We start from the raw sequence: 18,918 nt of genomic DNA, 5'->3' as shown, positions 1-18,918 counted from the left end.
AAGCCTCTTGCTTGGTACTTTAGAAAAAAAAATTGTATCCCAAATTATATAATGGGCTTTTTTCAAATATGACCCAAAATAAAAAGTCAAACATAATACTAACCTTTGATTTTTTGAAACTTTCATTTGCTCTATTCACCCCAGAAATTCGGACTATTCACGAAAATACCATTACTCTTTTTTCTTTTGAAAATGAGTGTTTTACTCTATCATCCTCATCTTTTTCAAGTATTTACAATATTACCATTGCCATCAATACACCAACCACTATGAACAACCAATTTGAAGCTCTTAATGCACCTAAAAATCAAATTTCAACCTCCTTTCACATTTCTTATGCTCAAAAACCTACATCTCTTTCACTTTATCTCTATATTCATCCAAAAAACCTAAGATTTTGATTTTAATCTTTTAAAAGTTCAAGCTCATGGTATTGATCATTAAGAAGTGGGTCCGTTTCGCAGTGAATTTCCGTGTGCTAACAGAAGATAATAAATTTATCTTACTAGTTGAAGGTATGAAATCGATTTTTTCTCAGATATGTTCGTCAGAAGACTTTCGCGTAAGTCTTCTCGACGTAGAAGAGTTACATGGAAGTCTTTTGGTCAATGCATAGGTTAGTTTTGAAATTGACTTTATCTGCATTTTTTAGAGATGACTTTCCTAGAAGTCTTATAAGTTTTTTTATTGACAAAAAAAAACAAGAAGACTTCCCTGGAAGTTTTCTACATAAACATATTTGTTTTGAAATTGACCGGAGTGTTCCGTCAAAAGACTTTCCTATAAGTCTTCCCAACTTTCGGGGGAAGTATTCTAACTGCCGGTCTCAAGTTACTTTTGTAATTTAAAAAAAACATAAATATTTAATTTTAACTAGACCACTTACGTGTAAGTCTTCTTGTAGAAGTCTTCCAAAATTTTATTCTGAGACTATGTTCAAACCTTGTTATCACGGAAGACTTTCGTGTAAGTCGTCTGCAAGAAGACTTCCATGTAAGTCGTTTAGTTAAAACTAAATATTTAAGTTTTAATTTTTTTAACTGCAAAAGTAACCTGAGACGACTTACATAGAAATTTTCTATAAAAATCAAAAATTTAAGTTTTATTCTTCTGGTGGAAGACTTCCATGTAAGTCTTCTAGAAAATTTCAAATTTATGACACAATTCGGTCAGTTGCAAAACTAACTTGTTTATCCTAAAAAACTTGTGTTTTTTTTTTCGATTTTTTTTCAAAAACAAAAATAAACCAATATTTACAAATAAAGATTTTCATAACAATCTTCTATTGAGTATTCTCTGGATGTCTTCCTTTGTAAAATTGTCATTGTAAAAATGACCCATACTGAAGGGTGTTATAGGTTGCAAAAATGACCCAAAAGTGACTTAGACTTCTCTGGAAGTCTTCCTTCGTAAATATGTTATTGGTTTTATTTCTTTCATCCGAACAGGTTGTTTTGTTTCATATTTCAAACAAATATTTGTTATGTTCAGTCTGTAATCCATATTTCCTGTCCCTAAAGTATTCACCCTATCGAGTATGTCCGTCTTCGTAATATGCCATGAATGTTAAAAATAAAGTTGTCATTCAATCTGAATCCAGAGCTTTTTCTATGTACATCATGAATATGATTTTTTTAATTTTTTTGCTTAGTTTCATTGCCATTTTCTCCATTTCCGTAGAATAAGAGGATGTGAATTAATCATCAAAATAAATCATTGCCATTTTCTCCATTTTCGTCTCATTTTAATAGCTTATTATCTTATATGATAATTATTTTTATTATTATTACTTTTTAAATTTTTTTAAAATAATTTATTTTTGAAAAATTTTATTACAAATTACAAATTTTCTCCTTACTTTATTTTATTGTTGATCAGAATGCAAATATATCAATTAAAATTTTGAAATAAAAATAACTGTTTAAAATAAATTTATTGATACATTTTCATGAATATTTTTTAGTTAATTTATTTTTTAAATTCTACTAAATCCAGCTTTAATTATTTGTTTTTTAATATTCATTTTAAAGAAAACAAAATTCAAGGATGTAATAGTATGAACACTTGAGAAAATCAAAATGAATTTCTTATAATCTAATAATAATATAATTTAAAATTCAATACAAAAATTTAAAATAGAAATTTAGACCATTTAAATTGTCAACATTCAAATGAATCTCTAAAAAAATTGTTAGTCTTTCATATGAGAGATTATCTCTCTCTTTTATCATCTTTTAATCTTTCTCTCTTTATTTTTTGTTTATTATATAAATGTTAAGAGCTTTGCTAAAAATACTTAATAATAAAGATACATTAAAAAAGTATATACGTGATCTAAAAATAAAATTTGAGAAAAATAGAAAAAGAAAAAGAAAATGTCTTTTAAAGATATAAAAAATAGAGATAGTTTTCTTACAAGTGTTAGTTTCCTAATTTAACAAACAAAGAAAATATCACATTTTTATTTATATTTATATTTTTACAGGCCTAATTATGCAATTAAATTATTATTATAATTTTATGCATTTAATAAATAGTTTAAAATAATTTATATAGCTATGTTTACAGTAAAATATTTATATTATTTAAATATATTAAAATTAGTTTAATAATTTTAGTTTTAATATTTTTTAGATAAAGATATTAAAAATATATTATACAATTTATAAAGATTTCTTTGATTTTTTTTATTATTTAGTTATTCGTTAGGTATTTTTCGGTCGCGTGTCGGAATTTCAAACATATGATCACCAAATGTTTCTCTTAGAGATTGCAGTTCAGACGGATCTAATAAATCAATTTTTTTGAAAATATAAAATATTGGTGTATTGATATAGAATTCTTACCGGCAGTTTTAGACAAATTTAGTTCGACCTCGGCGGAGATCGGCTTAAAAGATCACATAGAAATTTTTTCCTACATAGAAGAAATATAGTTAAAGCTCCGTTGGAAAACACAATTTGTAGACAAGATAATTCTAGAAACTTATGTAATATTAAAGCTCCATTGGAAAACACAATTTTTAGACAAGATAATACTAGAAACCCATGTGGACGTGTTTTGTATATTGTTTTCGTTTGGCTTTAATATGCATGTTCATGTTGTCATGTTGATAAGATACTTGGCTTTTCAGCCATTACAACAAGAACGTTGGCTTTCCACCCTTTTTCTATACTTTTTTTATATCGTGTAGTATAAAGTGTTAAAAAAGTAACATTTTTAAAAATTTATACTTCCTCTGTTCCTTAAAATTACATATTCTAGAGAAAAATTTTGTTTCAAAAAGATTTATTTTTTATATTTTCAATGCATATTTTATTAACTAATTGCACTAGCTAAATTTTTATTAGCTTAAAATTATGGAAAAAAAATAAACACAAAAAAACTATGCAAATTTAATGTGTTTTATTAAGATGTGTGAAAAATCTAGAATACATCATTTTAAGGAACAAATGGAATATATTGTTAAGTTTCCCGTTTTACAGCTTGATAGAATTAAAGAGAAAAATCTCTATCTGTCTTCCTTCTCAACATATCAATATCTTTTAGAAAGAAGAAGAGTTGGTTTTGTTTGTATAATTTTTGATCGAGAGATCGAGTTTTCTTTTTCGTTACCGGATTTTGTCTTCGCTTAGGCGATTTTTGTTGTGTCTCCAACTCAAAATCATAGCTGTTCTTCACGGATATTCTTTTTTTTCTTTGATTTTCGGGTTTAGTTTTAAATAAAACTCTCATTTTTTCGCAAAACTATTACATATCCCATTTTGTATTGTGTTGGGTTTTCTTCTTCTTCTCAGATACACACCGTTGGATAATTCCAAACCTGTAGAAACTTAATATATTATTAAATGTTTAATATGCTAAGATAAACACAATAAAAAAATCAAGAAATAGGAAAAAAAAGTTTCTATTTAGGTTAGGTTTGTGTTTTCCATATCCCACATGTTAAAGAGAATTGTATTTCATATAAATATATGTCTAATGGAGAGGTGCTCCATATGATCTAAGAGAAACATATTGAGAGCTTTAGTTTTGAGTAGTTTCTAAAGCTAATAAGAAAAATTGTTCTTATAAACTTTTGTGTTTCTAGAGATTTGAATTGGTATCAGAGCCTCAGGTTGGAGACTCGATCTAAGCTTAAGCTGTAGCTGAAGATCCTGGTGCTTGTGAACAAGAGATCACGACGGCAAGATGGCTGATGTGACTAAGGCTCCACGCACGAAGGACTTTGGATCAACATCCATCCAATGTCCGATGTTGTCATCGACAAACTACGCAGTTTGGTCGATGAGAATGAAGGTTCTACTTCGTGTTCATGAAGTGTGGGACACGATCGAACCCTGTTCAGATGATCAAAAGAAGAACGGTGTTGCGATAGCTCTTTTGTTTCAATCTGTTCCCGAGACGTTGATTCTCTAGGTGGGAGAACAAACCGCATCAAAAGAGATGGAACGCTATCAAGTCGCGACACCTAAGAGCTGATCGTGTAAGGGAGGCGAGACTTTAGACGTTGATGACGGAGTTTGATAGGTTGAAGATGGATGATTCAGATACGGTCGATGACTTTGCGGGGAAGATATTGGGCCTATCATCCAAAGCAACCTCGTTGGGAGAAAACATAGAAGAATCCAAGATAGTCAAGAAGTTTTTGAAGGGTCTTCCGAGACACAAGTATATCCAGATCGTAGCATCACTTGAGAAAATCCTAGATCTCAACTCGACGGGGTTTGACGAGGAGCGTGTAGGAGAAGAAACTCAGAAAGAAGACCAAGAGAAGCTGCTGTTTTCGAACAATGAAGAGCATAGTCAGAGGGGCTATGACAATTCCCGTGGTAGAGGAAGAGGACGGAACGGTAGAGGCAGAGGTCGAGGTAGATCACAAAACCAAAACCGTGCGTCACACACCGAAGATAAAAACTCGAAGAAGAATCGTTCAAAGCTGATATGTTGGAGATGTGACAAGCCTGATCACTACGAAACTGTCTGTCCCGAGATGATAGAGAAGAATCAAGAAACCAACCTAAACGAAACAGAAGAGGCTGATGCACTCTATGTACACGAGGTGGTGTTTTTGAACGAAGATAAGGTGATTCCGAAGAATCTTGATATCGACAAAGGCAATGCAAGTGTCTGGTATTTTGATAATGGAGCGAGCAATCACATGACAGGGAACAAGGAGTTCTTTTCAAGTTTGAATCTCAACACCAAAGGGAAGGTCAGACAATCTCTACACCGGGGTATCTTGTAATATTAGGATCTTGAATAGTTGAAAAAGCAAGACAGTGTGACTGATTGTTTGAATCTAAAATTATAGGACAATTGAGAGGAAAGAAAGTGCAATTGATTAACTGAATCTGAATCCTAATTGAATTAGATACCTAGGCGCATACGACAGTTGGTCTATGATTTAGTTGAACATTATCGATTGCGCGTTAATGCTTGTCTGAAAAAGCATCGATCGACGCTAACTCAATAGAATCGATTGAAGCTCGTTCCTTGTTTGCATGCGACAGCTGAACATAAGACTTGAACATCTGATTAGTAATTGCATGCTAAAACTGGATTACTTGCTATTAAATTCGAGTTCTAGAATTGAATCTATAAACTATTTAGCATTCTTGATTGTAGTTTTGCATCTTTTGATTGATAGATCCCTAAGTCTAGCTTTTATCGCTTATATTCTCACAACCATCTAATCATTCTCTTACTGTTTTGTTTACTATTTTTAATATTGATTGTCTAGCTTAACCTTGATATCTAAAGTATATTGTGTGTCCACACTCCCTGTGGATTCAATCCCTAATTACTACAATTGAACCTTTTATTTGAGAGAGTAAAGTCACTCCATAGGGTTGCCGGAGAGCATTGGATCGCCATTAGACTTGATTAATAGGTTTAGTCTAGGTCTTTATTTTCTGTTTTAAGTTACTTACATAAGAAAAAAATTTCTTGTCTTTCAGGTACATTCCTATTAGTACAAGAAACAGCAAGGGAAAATAACTTTAATTCTCAGACCCACCTCGTTCGGAACGCTCGATCCACAAAGAGAAACACACAACATCGATCGACACCACCTATACTTCGTCGATCGACCCTTGTGACCTAGCAGCAATCGACACTTCAAGTCAAGCATCGATCGATACCAACCCGCGAGAAGACAACATGGTCGCGACTCTTGTGCTGATAAGGAATGGGAATGGAGACTTGCATGACCCCGGGGGTCATATGTGTAATGCAACAGGTTAGAAAATAGATGGACATGGGGATGTAATCCCTGAGCCATCTTCTGCTACCGAGGATGATAGAGTTCTTCGGCAGAGAACGATTGCCGAATGGATCATGCCTAGTCAGTTCTACGCTAACAGATCTGCGATTCAACCTCTGACAATCTAGGGATCTGATATAAAACCCGCCTACTTCTCCTATATGGGTCAGCATTCTTTTCATGGTTTCCCTCATAAAAACCCCTAGAACCATATTGAGACACCGAGGATGTTGTGTCTGGCATCCAGGAGCTTGAAGGAACCGAAGACTACATCCTCTACAAGCTGTTCAAATATTCTCTCTTTGGGAATGCGGTTAATTTTCTGAAACTCCTATCACCAGGATCTCTCACTACATTGAATGAGGTTAAGACTGCATTTCTGACTGAATTTTTAGATCACGCAAAGGTTGAAGTGATGAGGAATAGAATTCAGAGATTCTCTCAGGGACCTGCTGAAGCTTTCAGAAGCTCTTGGGACATGTGTAGGAGATACCGAAGGGACTATCCACATCGTGGTTTCATGGTGGTTCAGCTATTGCAAATCTTCTGCAAGGGCATTGACGTACAATATCATATAATGTTGGATACTGCAAGCGAAGGAAATTTTGAGACAAAGACCCTAGATGAAGCCATGAATCTGATTGAGAACCTGATGTCTAGCAACAATACCAAAAATCTTGATTTGCACAGGATGAAATCGGCTGTACTAGATGGTGACAAGATCGTTTAGGCCAACATTGGTTCTGTAAATGAAGTCTCATCGGTGGAACATGCTCTAGGGAAGGATGAGAATCATGGCCATATTAAAAGAGAAGACCAGTCATCAACCTGCATATACACCTGAACAAGAGCAATCGACCCCAGCTGAAACATCATTCATTGACGATCGGTACCCCCATGGACGAATATGAAGCTATCATAGATCAGCAGGCATCAAAAGAAAGAATTCCAATTGGGAAGAGAGCGAAATCTAGGAAAATCTATGTTTCCAAACACCTTAGGAGAAAAGCTAACAAAGCTGAACTTGTTGGATTTCGCAAGAGAGTGAAGAGAATTCATACGGATATGTCTTTCGAGGATGCTTATCATAAGTAATTTCTTCAGAGAGAGCATATAAACATATAAAGACATTGAACTGCAATTTAACAAGTTCAGCCGTAAACCTAAGAGGACACTGAAGAAGGAACAAGATTCTGGGAAGTTTTTGATTCCATGTTGTATACATTACCACGATTTGCCAAACTCCCTCTGTGATACTGGATCTACAGTCAGCATCATGGCCATAGACACTTCTCAAGATAGTTTCACCTTCGTGGATAACTCCAAGGCAAACTCAGCAGGCATGATCAAGAACGTAAGGTGGAGATAGGGGAATGCACTGTCCCTGTAGACACTACAAGGAAAGTGGGTAAATATAGCGCATGAAGATAGTGTTTTTTACGTAAATGCTATAGTTGTCATAACACCCAGTTTAAGATAGCGTTTCAAAATGAACATGCTATCTTTGTTTTTTCAGATTCTAAAACTTTGTTTTAGATAGCATGTGTATCGTTAAAATGATGTGTTTAATCTATGCGGAAAATTATTTCATTTCCCGGCAAAGAATTAGCAAAAATTATTTCACTCTTCCTCCTAAACTCTCAAAATTCACAGCCAATTTGTTTCTCAATTGTTTCATATCTATTTCTTCTTCTCTCAATACGAAACCTTAATCTATTTTATTTTTTTCTCAATCTTTTTCTTCTCAATTCTTAGATAAAAACGACGGAGGAGAAATCAACGCCGATAAGCTTGGCCTTAGCCGGCTCCAATTCCGAATCTCTCCTCTCTCTCATAGCTTCGGTGGATCACTTCTTCGATTCTCCACTTCGAAATCTCTCCTCTCTTGTATATCTCCCCCGATTCAACATATCCATCTGCTCCTGTCTATGTATCTTCTCCTAGTGCTCATGTAATCTCTCTCGCTTCCTTAAAGCATGATTCTTCATAAGTGTTGTTCATTTTGTGGTCTCTCCAATGATTTGCCTTGTTCGTTATTTCTCTTATGAATTTCCAGATAGCGTCTCTTCAGTTCTCTCTGGCTATCGATCTCCTCAAACAAAAAAAAAACTTGTTTGAATCTCTTTCTTTGTAGATAGTTTCTTGTGTTCTTATGTGGGTGTTTCATTTGGCTGGCATTGATTACATTGAAGATCTTGTGACCTATAATGCTGTTGACCACAACGTTGAACAAGTTTGTCTCTTTTTATCTCTTGTCCTTGCTATGATGTCTATGTAGCAAAAATCTTGCTACCACAAAGTGTAGCGATGGAAGGAAGGTTGATTAGTACTTGTATGAAGCTCAAAATTTGAAAACTTTGAGAGTTTATTTGTTCAAACTTTGAGTTGCAAGCGTAATGGGCTGCAGGAAACAATGCTACTTGTAGCTAGTTTCTTATGTTCTTTCTTGTACCTTTTGAATTTTGGCAGGCATTGATAACATTGAAAAAGGGCTTGCAGCTTTTGAAATATGGTCGCAAAGGAAACCCGAAATTTTATCCTTTTAGAATGTCTAGTGTGAGTTGCTTTCTGCTCAACAACTTAGTCTTTGTGCCATCATTTTTCTGCTTTATCTGAGAAAACTATTTTCGTTGGTGTTGGTTTTGCAGGAACATGATAAGTCTTTAATATGGATATCGAGCAGCAGTGAAAAGTGACTTACATTAGCTTCTGTATCTAAATGTTGGATAAGCTTTGTTGGGGAAAAATATTCCATGAAGAGATTACTCCAACTTTCGGCTTCCAGGTCCCTGCCTCCAGGTTCTGGATTCCTGCCTCCAGCCTCTAGGTCCCTGCCCCCGGGTCTGGGTCCTGCCTCCGGCTTTCGCCTACCAGGTCGACAGATTTACCCCGCCTTAGGAAAAATGGAAATCTTCCTTTAATAAGGGGACAACCTTAGACAAGAAGAAATCTTCCTAAACCCAAGAAAAAAGATGAAGTATTCCAATACATATGGCCGTCGTTAAGAAAATGGAAATATTCTATTATCTAAGATATAATGAATATTTCCAAATCCTAAGAGAGAGGCACGACTTCTACTATAAATATAGGTTTCTAAACCTAAAGAAGGGGGGGGGCGCAAGACGTCTATCACAAGAGCTCATCAACTCTATAGCCGACAAGGCAAGGTTTCGCACCTGGAAGACCATCTTCATCAACAAGCTCATAACTGACGAATCCTTGCGATTACTATTGACTAGATGGAGATATATGCTCACTGCAGCACGTCCACAACTCTTGATATTGCCTCAAGCCAAGATCTCTAGCTCATCGGCAGGGTCCCCCATGCTCACTGAAGCACATCGACGCATCATGCTCATTGCAGCATACGACAGGTTTACCATCTGTTCCGGCCATGTACCCTCTAGAACAGATGACTCCTACTAACTACAGGGCTACATGCTCCCAAGGCTACGTGCCCATTAGGCCATGTGCCCACTAGAACCACATGCACCCAAGGCTACTTGCCCATTTAGGCTACGCGCCTCCATTAACATGAACTACGAACGGCTAGATCCCTCACTGAAGGGTACGTAGGCAATCCCCACTGAAGGATGCAGCTATAAATCCAAACACCATCCATGGTCCCGTGCGTATATTACCCAAGGACTGACCTTGGTAGCCGGAATCATCAACTACATATCAGGAGGCACCCAAGGACCAACCGTGGTAGTCGGAACCATCGATCATAGATCAAGAAGACCCTGCGATCTTCACTATTGATAGGCGGCCCCCGCCTAACGACCAATATCCCCTGCTGCTACTAAGGTTCCGACGACAGATATTGGCCCATACCCATATGGCTGTATCCTAAGAGCAGGATCTCCTAGTTTATCAACTATCGAAGCAGGAGAATACATTGCAACGACATGTCTCCTTCTTCCTATCATTCCGTAGAGCTGATCACGGATCGCTTGTACACAAAAATACCCTAACAGTTTGGCGTTAGAAGGAGGGGCAGTCATATACTACGTGACGATGTGATAGGTAGGAGGAAACTTACGTGTATCCTCTCGAAAATCTCTCAACCCCAGCCACCTGGGGGAAAGAAACGACACAGTCTCACCAGATCTAAAACTCACGCAGCTGGAAACACTTTTTCAAGGGAGGATAACACATTATTAACAGCAGTAGCGAGATCCAATGCATGAATTACCTATGAGTTCCTGCTAGTCCCTGCTGGTCCCGGGCCTAAACCACAAGTTAGACCTCTACAGTCTTTGGTTCCGGCCGGTTCCGGGTCTTAACCTCAAATCAGACCCCTGTAATTTTTGGTTCCTGCTGGTTCTGGGTCTCAATCTCAAATCAGACCCCTACAGTTTTTGGTTCCTGCCGGTTCCGGGTCCCAACCTCAAAGCCGACCTCTACAATCTTTGGTTCCTGCTGGCTCTGGTTCTTAACTATATATCAAACCTCTACAAACTTTGAGCCCGACGTGAGCAGTCATCACCAACATCAATATCAACGGGTAATCAACTTGCAACAATATAGCAAGCCCTAAACGCCATCAATGCTTCCAGGCTTACAACTTCACCCCATATAAGAAAGACGCAAGGTTCTCAAATAGTACACTTACATTTTCCAACCGGGTTTACAACTTTGACGAATTCTAAAGAGAGGAGGAGTCAGAAGAAGAGCTCCTGGAAATAATGCATGCATACCAGGCAACCACTAAGAGGTAACTGGAGAACCACCTTTCTCTTTTGGTTCTAGAATCTAAGTGGTAGCGGAATCCTAGATAAACATGATAGCTAGGTGGACAGAGCGCTTTTGAGCACTCGTCAAATTCCATTGGAGTCGTTCCACGAAAGAAACCCTGCCCAAGAGCCGGGAACATTGTTGCTCTGCCTCCTGCAAAGGAGCCAGAGAAAATGCTAACTTTACATCAAGGACTCCTTGTCTTCATATCCTCTACTCATTTGGAGCAAAGGGGAGTAAAAGAAGCCGGAGAACACATGTTCCCACTACTATTCATCCAAAAGAAAAAGCCAAACCTCTGGGTTCCGGGTTTCAGCTTCCAAGTTCCGGATCTTTGGTTGTTCACCTTACAAGAAGGTCAAATCCAATGACTCCACGAAAAAGCAAGATTCGACCACCTTACTACCTCTTTTCCTGGCAATGTACCCTGATATACTTCTAGAGGAAGCCAAGGCCACGTGCCTCTCAAGATTTCCAAGGCAACGAGCCTCTACAAGTTTCCAAGGGTACGCACCATTACGAGCTTCTAAAGAAATAGTTCAAAGGCCACGTGCCTTCATGAACCTCTAGGGAAGACACGACCAGGAGGAAAGCAGGGGCAAATAAGTTAAGCGTCAAATAAAGGGACAACACGCATCAACAAATCCTGTGAACCTACCCACAGCAAGGGAGATTCAAGACGAGGTGACGAGTCACTAAACGACATCCAGAAAACGCTGAGAGTGGTTCACCTAAGCGGGGGCAGAGAGCAGCCTCGACGTTAAATGACATCGTGAAATGCTGAGAGTGGCTCACCCTAGCGGGGGCAGAGAGCAGCTAGAACGAGTCATCGAACAACGCCTGCAAAGAAGGAAATCCATGGAATATGAGAAAATCAATATTCGTGGATGAACAACAACATGAATGGACTAATCATGTCCTAGTATGCATAAGAAAACGCTAATCCCTGCGTGAAGCAAGAGAAGAATTACCTCATCCTTGTGAACTACTGCTATCTAAACAACAGATTCCGGCTCCAAACCCAGGTCAATTCCTGCCTACGGACCAATCTGGGTCCAAGATCACATGAGATCATGTCAACCCATTCTCCAAGCCCAGGGACGGAGAAGTACTGTTGCTTTACCTGAAAGAACAAAAGAACACATGGAGTGTCGTCCTGGTGCAAAGAGCAAAAATGTTGCTCCATACGCCAGAGGTACAAAGGTCATTGGCAAGGCATACATAGGAGCTCGCCAGCATCCGGGAACCTCCATGTTTCAGAAGGGTCTACCCCAAAACCTGCGGGTTCCAAGAGAATCAGTTCCACAAACTCCAGGTTTCTAGGGGACGAAGCCCACAAACCTCCAGGTTTCAGGAGGATAAATTCCAGAACCTCCGAGCCTCAGGAGGTTATTTCCATAATCGCCAGATTTCGAGAAGATACATCCAAGATGAAAAATAGAAAGACTTGAGACCAGCTAAGAGTACCAGAAACTGCAGGACCACAAGTCCCACAAAAGTTCTATTACCACGAAGCGGTCCTATAGATCTTGAAGGCACTCCGAACGGCTCCACAGAAGGCAACGGGTGCTATCTCGACAACAGCCCACATCCAATCGACATCGAGAGTGGTCCATCTCCGGAGGACAGAGTACGATGCTGTATTAAGTCAACTGAGACTCTAGTTTCGAGACAGCAAAATAAAGATTCACCTCCAGGTGCAATATCTACAGATCCTCCCGTGTCAGAACATTAATTCCTCAGAATCTCCAGGTTCCCAAGGATAAATCTACGGGTCCTACAGGATCATAACATGAAGCCATTCAAAGCCTTAGATTCCAAAGAAGAATCAGCAGGGACTACAAGTTCCTACGCAATGTGCGTCGATACCTCAGGGTAGTACGTAGAAGAATCGGCCTCCACGCCTCAACGAAAGGTCCCGTTCATCCATGAAAAAGAAAAGACAGTCTCCAGAACCAAGAAGTGATTTGCGGAGGGTATCTCCGACAACGTCAAGCCCAAGGGACCTGCCACCGACAAGCCGATGTTGATGCCCACTGAAGCAATGAACGCTTCTCCATCAGGTCTTGCGCCAACCAGAGAGAACTGCCACGAGGCCCATGAATAAGTCTTGACATCCAATGGAATCCAAGACTAAGGTCCTGAATCTCGCCATGTCATCTCTAAGCAAGTCTACCATCTGGAAACGTCTACTAGACCCCGGTCTATCCCGGGGAAGTTTGTTCTCCTCTAGGTTCGAACACGGCCCATGCCAAAGAAAAACCTAGGAAAAAGGGATTACTGGAGCGATGTCCTGCTAAAGGAAAGCCTGCTGAGATAGGGCAACCCCGGTTGACTCAAGTGCATAGGTTATCTCCCGACTTCACCCATGAAATCGAAAGATAAGGGGAAAACTATTGGAGTAAATAATTTTGGAAAATATTACTCCTACTTCCGGGCAGGACCCCGGTGTCCAGATAGCCCGCAAGTAGAAGCTCCGGCTCCGACCCCTGCTTCCATCCCTGACTCCGGGTAAACTAGAAAAGATCATACAGAAGAGAGATTTTTTTCACGGGAAAGGATCTAACCCAGATTCCGACGACTAAAGATCAATGAAAGGGATTACTAGATCCTGTGATCTTGCGCATAAGTGGAGAACCCACACATATGGCGCATGGAAAATATATGACAATCGCAGGAATGGGCTAGGAAAAGCCATAGTATGCGGTCAAATACCTCCTCATCCCCTTAAACCTTAGCCTCGCCAAGATTCTCCCTCTTAGAATTCTTGGGTCCTGACCCATACACTCCTCCACACGATTCATGGAACCAGAGAGCCTCAAGAAATGCAAAATGAAGTCCTGCCTGAACTAAGGCCGAGTATTGCTACAGGAGCAGCACAAGCATCTGAAGTATGAGCAGAAGCATCACCCTTTATGCAGACAATCCCGGCTTCTCCATCAAAATTTCGGCCAACTCCGACCAATCCCCACCATGGGGGCAATGTCTCATCCTTATAAAGGAGAAGAAGAAAGTCTTACAGGCTCCACTTAATCCTGCGCGACAATGATGTCTGCCCTTAGAGCAATTACTAGGCCCTACATGGTGTTTATTCCTGATTATCCACTTCTAGGTCATCGGAATCAAGGGTACAACTATAGACCAAACACATGCCCATTGAAGCATGTTTACCACGTGTCTGCATGGGATCAAGGATTTTTGTCCATTCTCCAGGTCATACATCTCCGATCAGGCTGTGAATCCTTTCACACCGAGCGCAAGTACATCTGAGCACTACCGACAAGGAAGTTTGATGGCCCAGACTACGAGCCGAGGTCCTACTCCAAACTCAACGAGGAACTTGATACTACGGTGCAACTCACGAAGTCTTATGAAGAAAACCATGTCATTTCCTGCCTTTAAACATGAAACCAAAAAATAAGGTCGTGGTGCTGTTCCCTTTGCGGTTCGACCTTGATACCTAAACTGTCGTTTGGATCAAGGATCGATCACAAGCAATAGAGATCAAGTCCGATAGTTTCACCGAACACTCTAGTATCTACTTTCGCTGACTAGAGATGCATGGCTCATGCACTCAATATCAAGCAACCTACTACACGGTTAATGAGCAGATTAAACCTAAGATCTAGCAGTAAGTGATCAGGTTAGAGCTAGCATTAAGAGTCGGGATGAACGAAGACACAATAGAGTTGCTTATTTATGTTTAGCCTTGCGATTAACACCCTAGAACACTAGACAAGCTAGCCGACTACTCAGCCATAACACAAGATGAACCAGACATGATAACTGAATAATACTGCATATAAATCCAAAGATAACTCAATAGGGTTCATGATGATCTTCTCTGTCAAGAAGAGGAGCCGTCTCCCTTACAATAGCAATTATTCAACAATAGGTCCAGGACTCTTGCAAAACTAGCGTAGTCCATAAAATAAAGATAAGGATGGCTTTTTATATGGAGGTGCCATCGACTTCAGAGGAGAGAAAAGGTGATTAGGGCAAATCTTTGAAAGATATTGAAACTTCCATAAATGTCGGGAACAATCGTCTGGCTGTTCCTAGTGGGATCAACCTTCAGACTGCTCCGCTCGATTGTTCCGCGGGGTAAGACTCCAATTCTTGCTCCTTTCTTCACGCTTCTTCCTTTGGTTCCTCAGTCTACTCCAGACCTGAAATGACTCTAAAAGGACTAGACTAACTCGATAAAACACTGAAAACAAGTTAGAAAGTATATACACAATGGTGTCAAAAACACCACATATCAATTCCCCCAGACTTAGATCCTTGTTTGGTGTAATGTCCTCTACATCATCCATGTCTTGATCAGGGGGCGGTGCTCGCGGATCGGTGCAAAGGAACTCCGGTCAGGCAAGAGGCGGATGTTCTCGATCGTGCTGAAGTTCGTCCGCTGTGGCTGCGGGAGCTTGCAGTACAGCACGTTTCCCTCCTTGTCCGCGAACTTGTAGGTGCACTCGTCGCAGAGGATGTGGCAAGCGATCATATAAGGGGTGTCGATGTACTCGTTCTAATGGTTGACCGCGTTTGAACGGAGATCGATGCCAAAGTACTTGAAGAGAGGAGTGAGTAGGATACCACAGCGATCATTTTTCCCCTCGGACTTGTTTTCGGCTTGCATCAAACAGTCCCGTCGTGTATAGAACATCCATATGAGATGGTACCCAGGGTTAGTGTTAACCGACTGGATTGGGATGTCCCTAGCTCTGCGGATCTCACCCTCAAGCCCCGAGTATAACATTTTCAACTCTCCCTTGGTGACCTTCGAGGTCTGATCATTAGCGAACAAGAGGTTGGAGACCATCTTTGCAATCACCCTTAGAGTAGGGTTTCTGATCTTGGACTGGTACGCCTTTCGGGATGTGAATGTTCCGTTCGCAATGAGGTCCCTGTTGGGGTCAAAAATGGTTATTTCGAAATCAACGGCTATGATTATTTCTTATTCACGGATTTCTCGCAAAACATTCATTGAAAGAAAGATCAGAAGTGAACGAACGAGCGAAATCCCGCACAAAAACCACTAGCTGGAGAGCTTAACCATCACGCAGGTCAGCTCGCCGGTGAGCTCAACCATCACGTCGGTCAGATCGCCGGAGAGCTGAACCGACGTGTGGTTATACTCGCCCGGCGAGCTGAACCGTCGTGTGGTTGTGCTCGCTGGCGAGTTCGGCCATCACGCGAGTCGGCTCGCCCGGCGAGCTCGACCTGATCCCGGCCTGTCCGACTTACTTCAACTCCCGTATCTTCCGTATAGCTGTGATATCCGACCTTCGCTAAGTTTCCAAAGATAAATGTAAAGATTCGAGGATAACTATCAAGATCGACGAAAAATAGAATATTCCCAAAAGAGATAGAATTGGGCCCGAAGGCGAAGGATGGGCCACCGACCTAAAGCGACTATATAAGGAGAGAAGAAGCAGAAGAAATGGGGATCCGAGAATTTAGACTTAGAGAACTCCTGCTAGCGTAGAGAACTTAGGAGGAAAAACGGGTTCACTTGGTTTTCCTCCATTATTATTTATTATAAACGACGGTGTGAATTTCAGTTCCCACAGTTTGGCGCTAGAAGGAGGGGCAAGGACGAATTCTCTAACTCAAAAATCACTAAACGATAAAAGACACAGAATATCCGCTCCAGCAGCTAACGATGTCATTTCTTTCAAGGACCGGGCAACGGCCGATCAGGCTAAACTCCACAACGATCTCCTTGTCGTCGAGCTGACGGTCCAGGACATTGACGTAGCGAGAGTGTTGGTCGACACCGGATGCTCGGCCAATATTATCTACAAAAGCACTCTCGAAAGAATGGAGATCGATCTGTGCGCTGTTACGGAAAGACCCAGCTCGATATTCGGACTCTAGGGAGATGCTACTATGACTCTCGGCTCGATCGACCTCGTTGTTAAAGCCGGGAGCGTCATCAAAGTCACGGAATTCTTAGTCATCGACCGCCCAACATCGTACAACGCGATCGTCGGTACTCCATGGCTGAATTCCATGCGAGCGATCCCTTCGACATTCCATCTGTGCCTTTAGTTTCAACCCCTCGTGGAGTCGAAACTATACAAGGAGACTACAGGATGTCGCAAGTATGTTTCGCCGCCGAGTTAAAAAGAAAGAAATTTTCGATCAAAACTTCCCATAAAAAGAAAAAAAAGCTGACACTCGATGAGAACGCCCAGAAACGAGACTCGGAAGTCTTCTGGCAATCTCAAAGGGCCAAAGCCCTAGAAGGGAAGCACGAACCGATTTGCGAACCGGTAATTTCGATCTGCCTCGACGAATCCTCTCCGGAGCGATGCGTCGAGATTGGAGCCAACCTCCGCGAGCCACTAAAGACAGAGCTCATCGCCTGTCTCAAAAAGAACCCCAATGCGTTCGCTTGGGCCGCGGAAGGTATGCCAGGGATCGATATCGGCATAACGTATCATGAGCTTAACATCGATCCGACCTACAGACCCGTCAAACAAAAAAGACGAAAGCTAGGACCGGAGAGTGCTACCGCGGTAAACGAGGAAGTTGAGAAACTCCTCAAAGTAGGGTCAATAACAGAAGTTGGATACCCGGATTGGCTCGCCAATCCCGTCGTGGTCAAAAAGAAAAACGGTAAATGGCGAGTATGCGTCGATTTCACCGATCTCAACAAGGCCTGTCCAAAGGATTGCTTCCCACTCCCGCACATCGACCGACTGGTCGAAGCAACAGCAGGGAACAAACTCTTATCATTTATTGATGCCTTCTCCGGGTACAATCAGATCATGATGAATCCCGACGATCGTGAGGAAACTCCGTTCATCACCGATCAGGGAACATATTGCTACAAAGTAATGCCTTTCAGTCTCAAGAATGCAGGCGCCACTTACCAGCGACTTGTCAATCGAATTTTCTCCGAACAGCTCAGCAAGACTATGGAGGTATACATCAATGACATGCTCGTAAAGTCTCTTGACGAGCACGATCACGTCTCCCATTTGGAGAAGTGCTTTGCAAGACTTAACACCCACAACATGAAACTAAACCCTGCAAAGTGTAGATTCGCTGTGGCATCAGGAGAATTTCTCGGGTACCTAGTCACGTGTCATGGGATCGAAGCCAATCCTAAGCAGATAAACGCATTAATAGAAATGGTCTCGCAAAAGACGAAACGGGAAATCCAAAGGCTAACCGGAAGAGTCGCGGCCTTGAACCGTTTCATCTCGCGCTCGACGGATAAGTGTCTTCCTTTCTACGACACGCTGAAAGGGAATAAGAAGTTCGAATGGTCGGAGGAATGTGAGAAAGCTTTCCAACAGCTAAAACGTTACCTGGCCACTCCTCCCGTCCTCGCAAAACCAGTGGAGGGAGAACCCTTGTTCCTGTACATCGCAGTCTCCACAACAGCGCTAAGCAGCGTTTTGATTAGAGAGGAATGTGGTGAGCAAAAACCAATCTTCTACATAAGCAAAACGTTACTGGACGCTGAGACCCGGTATCCCCTGATGGAGAAACTAGCATTCGCTGTTGTGACATCGGCAAGGAAACTCCGGCCGTACTTTCAGTCGAATACCATAATAGTCCTCACCACCTTCCCCCTACGAATGATCTTGCACAGTCCAAGTCAGTCAGGACGACTCGCAAAATGGGCAATCGAATTAAGCGAGTACGACGTGGAGTACCGCCCAAGAACCTGCGCAAAATCTCAAATACTAGCGGACTTCTTGATAGAATTGCCCATGGGGGATATGACAAACACGGAACCGGACTCAACCTGGATCCTTCATGTCGACGGATCATCGTCCAAACAAGGATCCGGGATCAAAATCCGGCTCACGTCTCCGACCGGAAAAGTCTTGGAACAGTCGTTCCGATTGGAATTCTATGCGTCGAACAACGTGGCCGAATATGAAGCACTCGTCGCAGGA

At 41.0% G+C, this 18,918-nt stretch overlaps 1 protein-coding gene across 1 annotated transcript in view; it reads left to right on the top strand.

Moving 5' to 3' along the window:
* Positions 1-17,001: 17,001 nt before the first annotated feature.
* The window catches only part of LOC106308666, a 3,306-nt gene continuing 1,389 nt past the window's right edge, over positions 17,002-18,918 (top strand). The window contains exons 1-3 of the mRNA XM_013745804.1: positions 17,002-17,607; positions 17,773-18,289; positions 18,386-18,909. Of these exons, the coding sequence (XP_013601258.1) occupies positions 17,002-17,607; positions 17,773-18,289; positions 18,386-18,909 (1,647 nt within the window). The remainder of the gene's footprint in view (positions 17,608-17,772; positions 18,290-18,385; positions 18,910-18,918) is intronic.

The sequence above is a fragment of the Brassica oleracea genome, chromosome C8, assembly GCF_000695525.1.
Source record: "Brassica oleracea var. oleracea cultivar TO1000 chromosome C8, BOL, whole genome shotgun sequence".
NCBI classification, from domain to species: domain Eukaryota; kingdom Viridiplantae; phylum Streptophyta; class Magnoliopsida; order Brassicales; family Brassicaceae; genus Brassica; species Brassica oleracea.
Note: the sequence above shows the minus strand (reverse complement) of the source record. Positions and strands in the feature narration are given on the sequence as shown.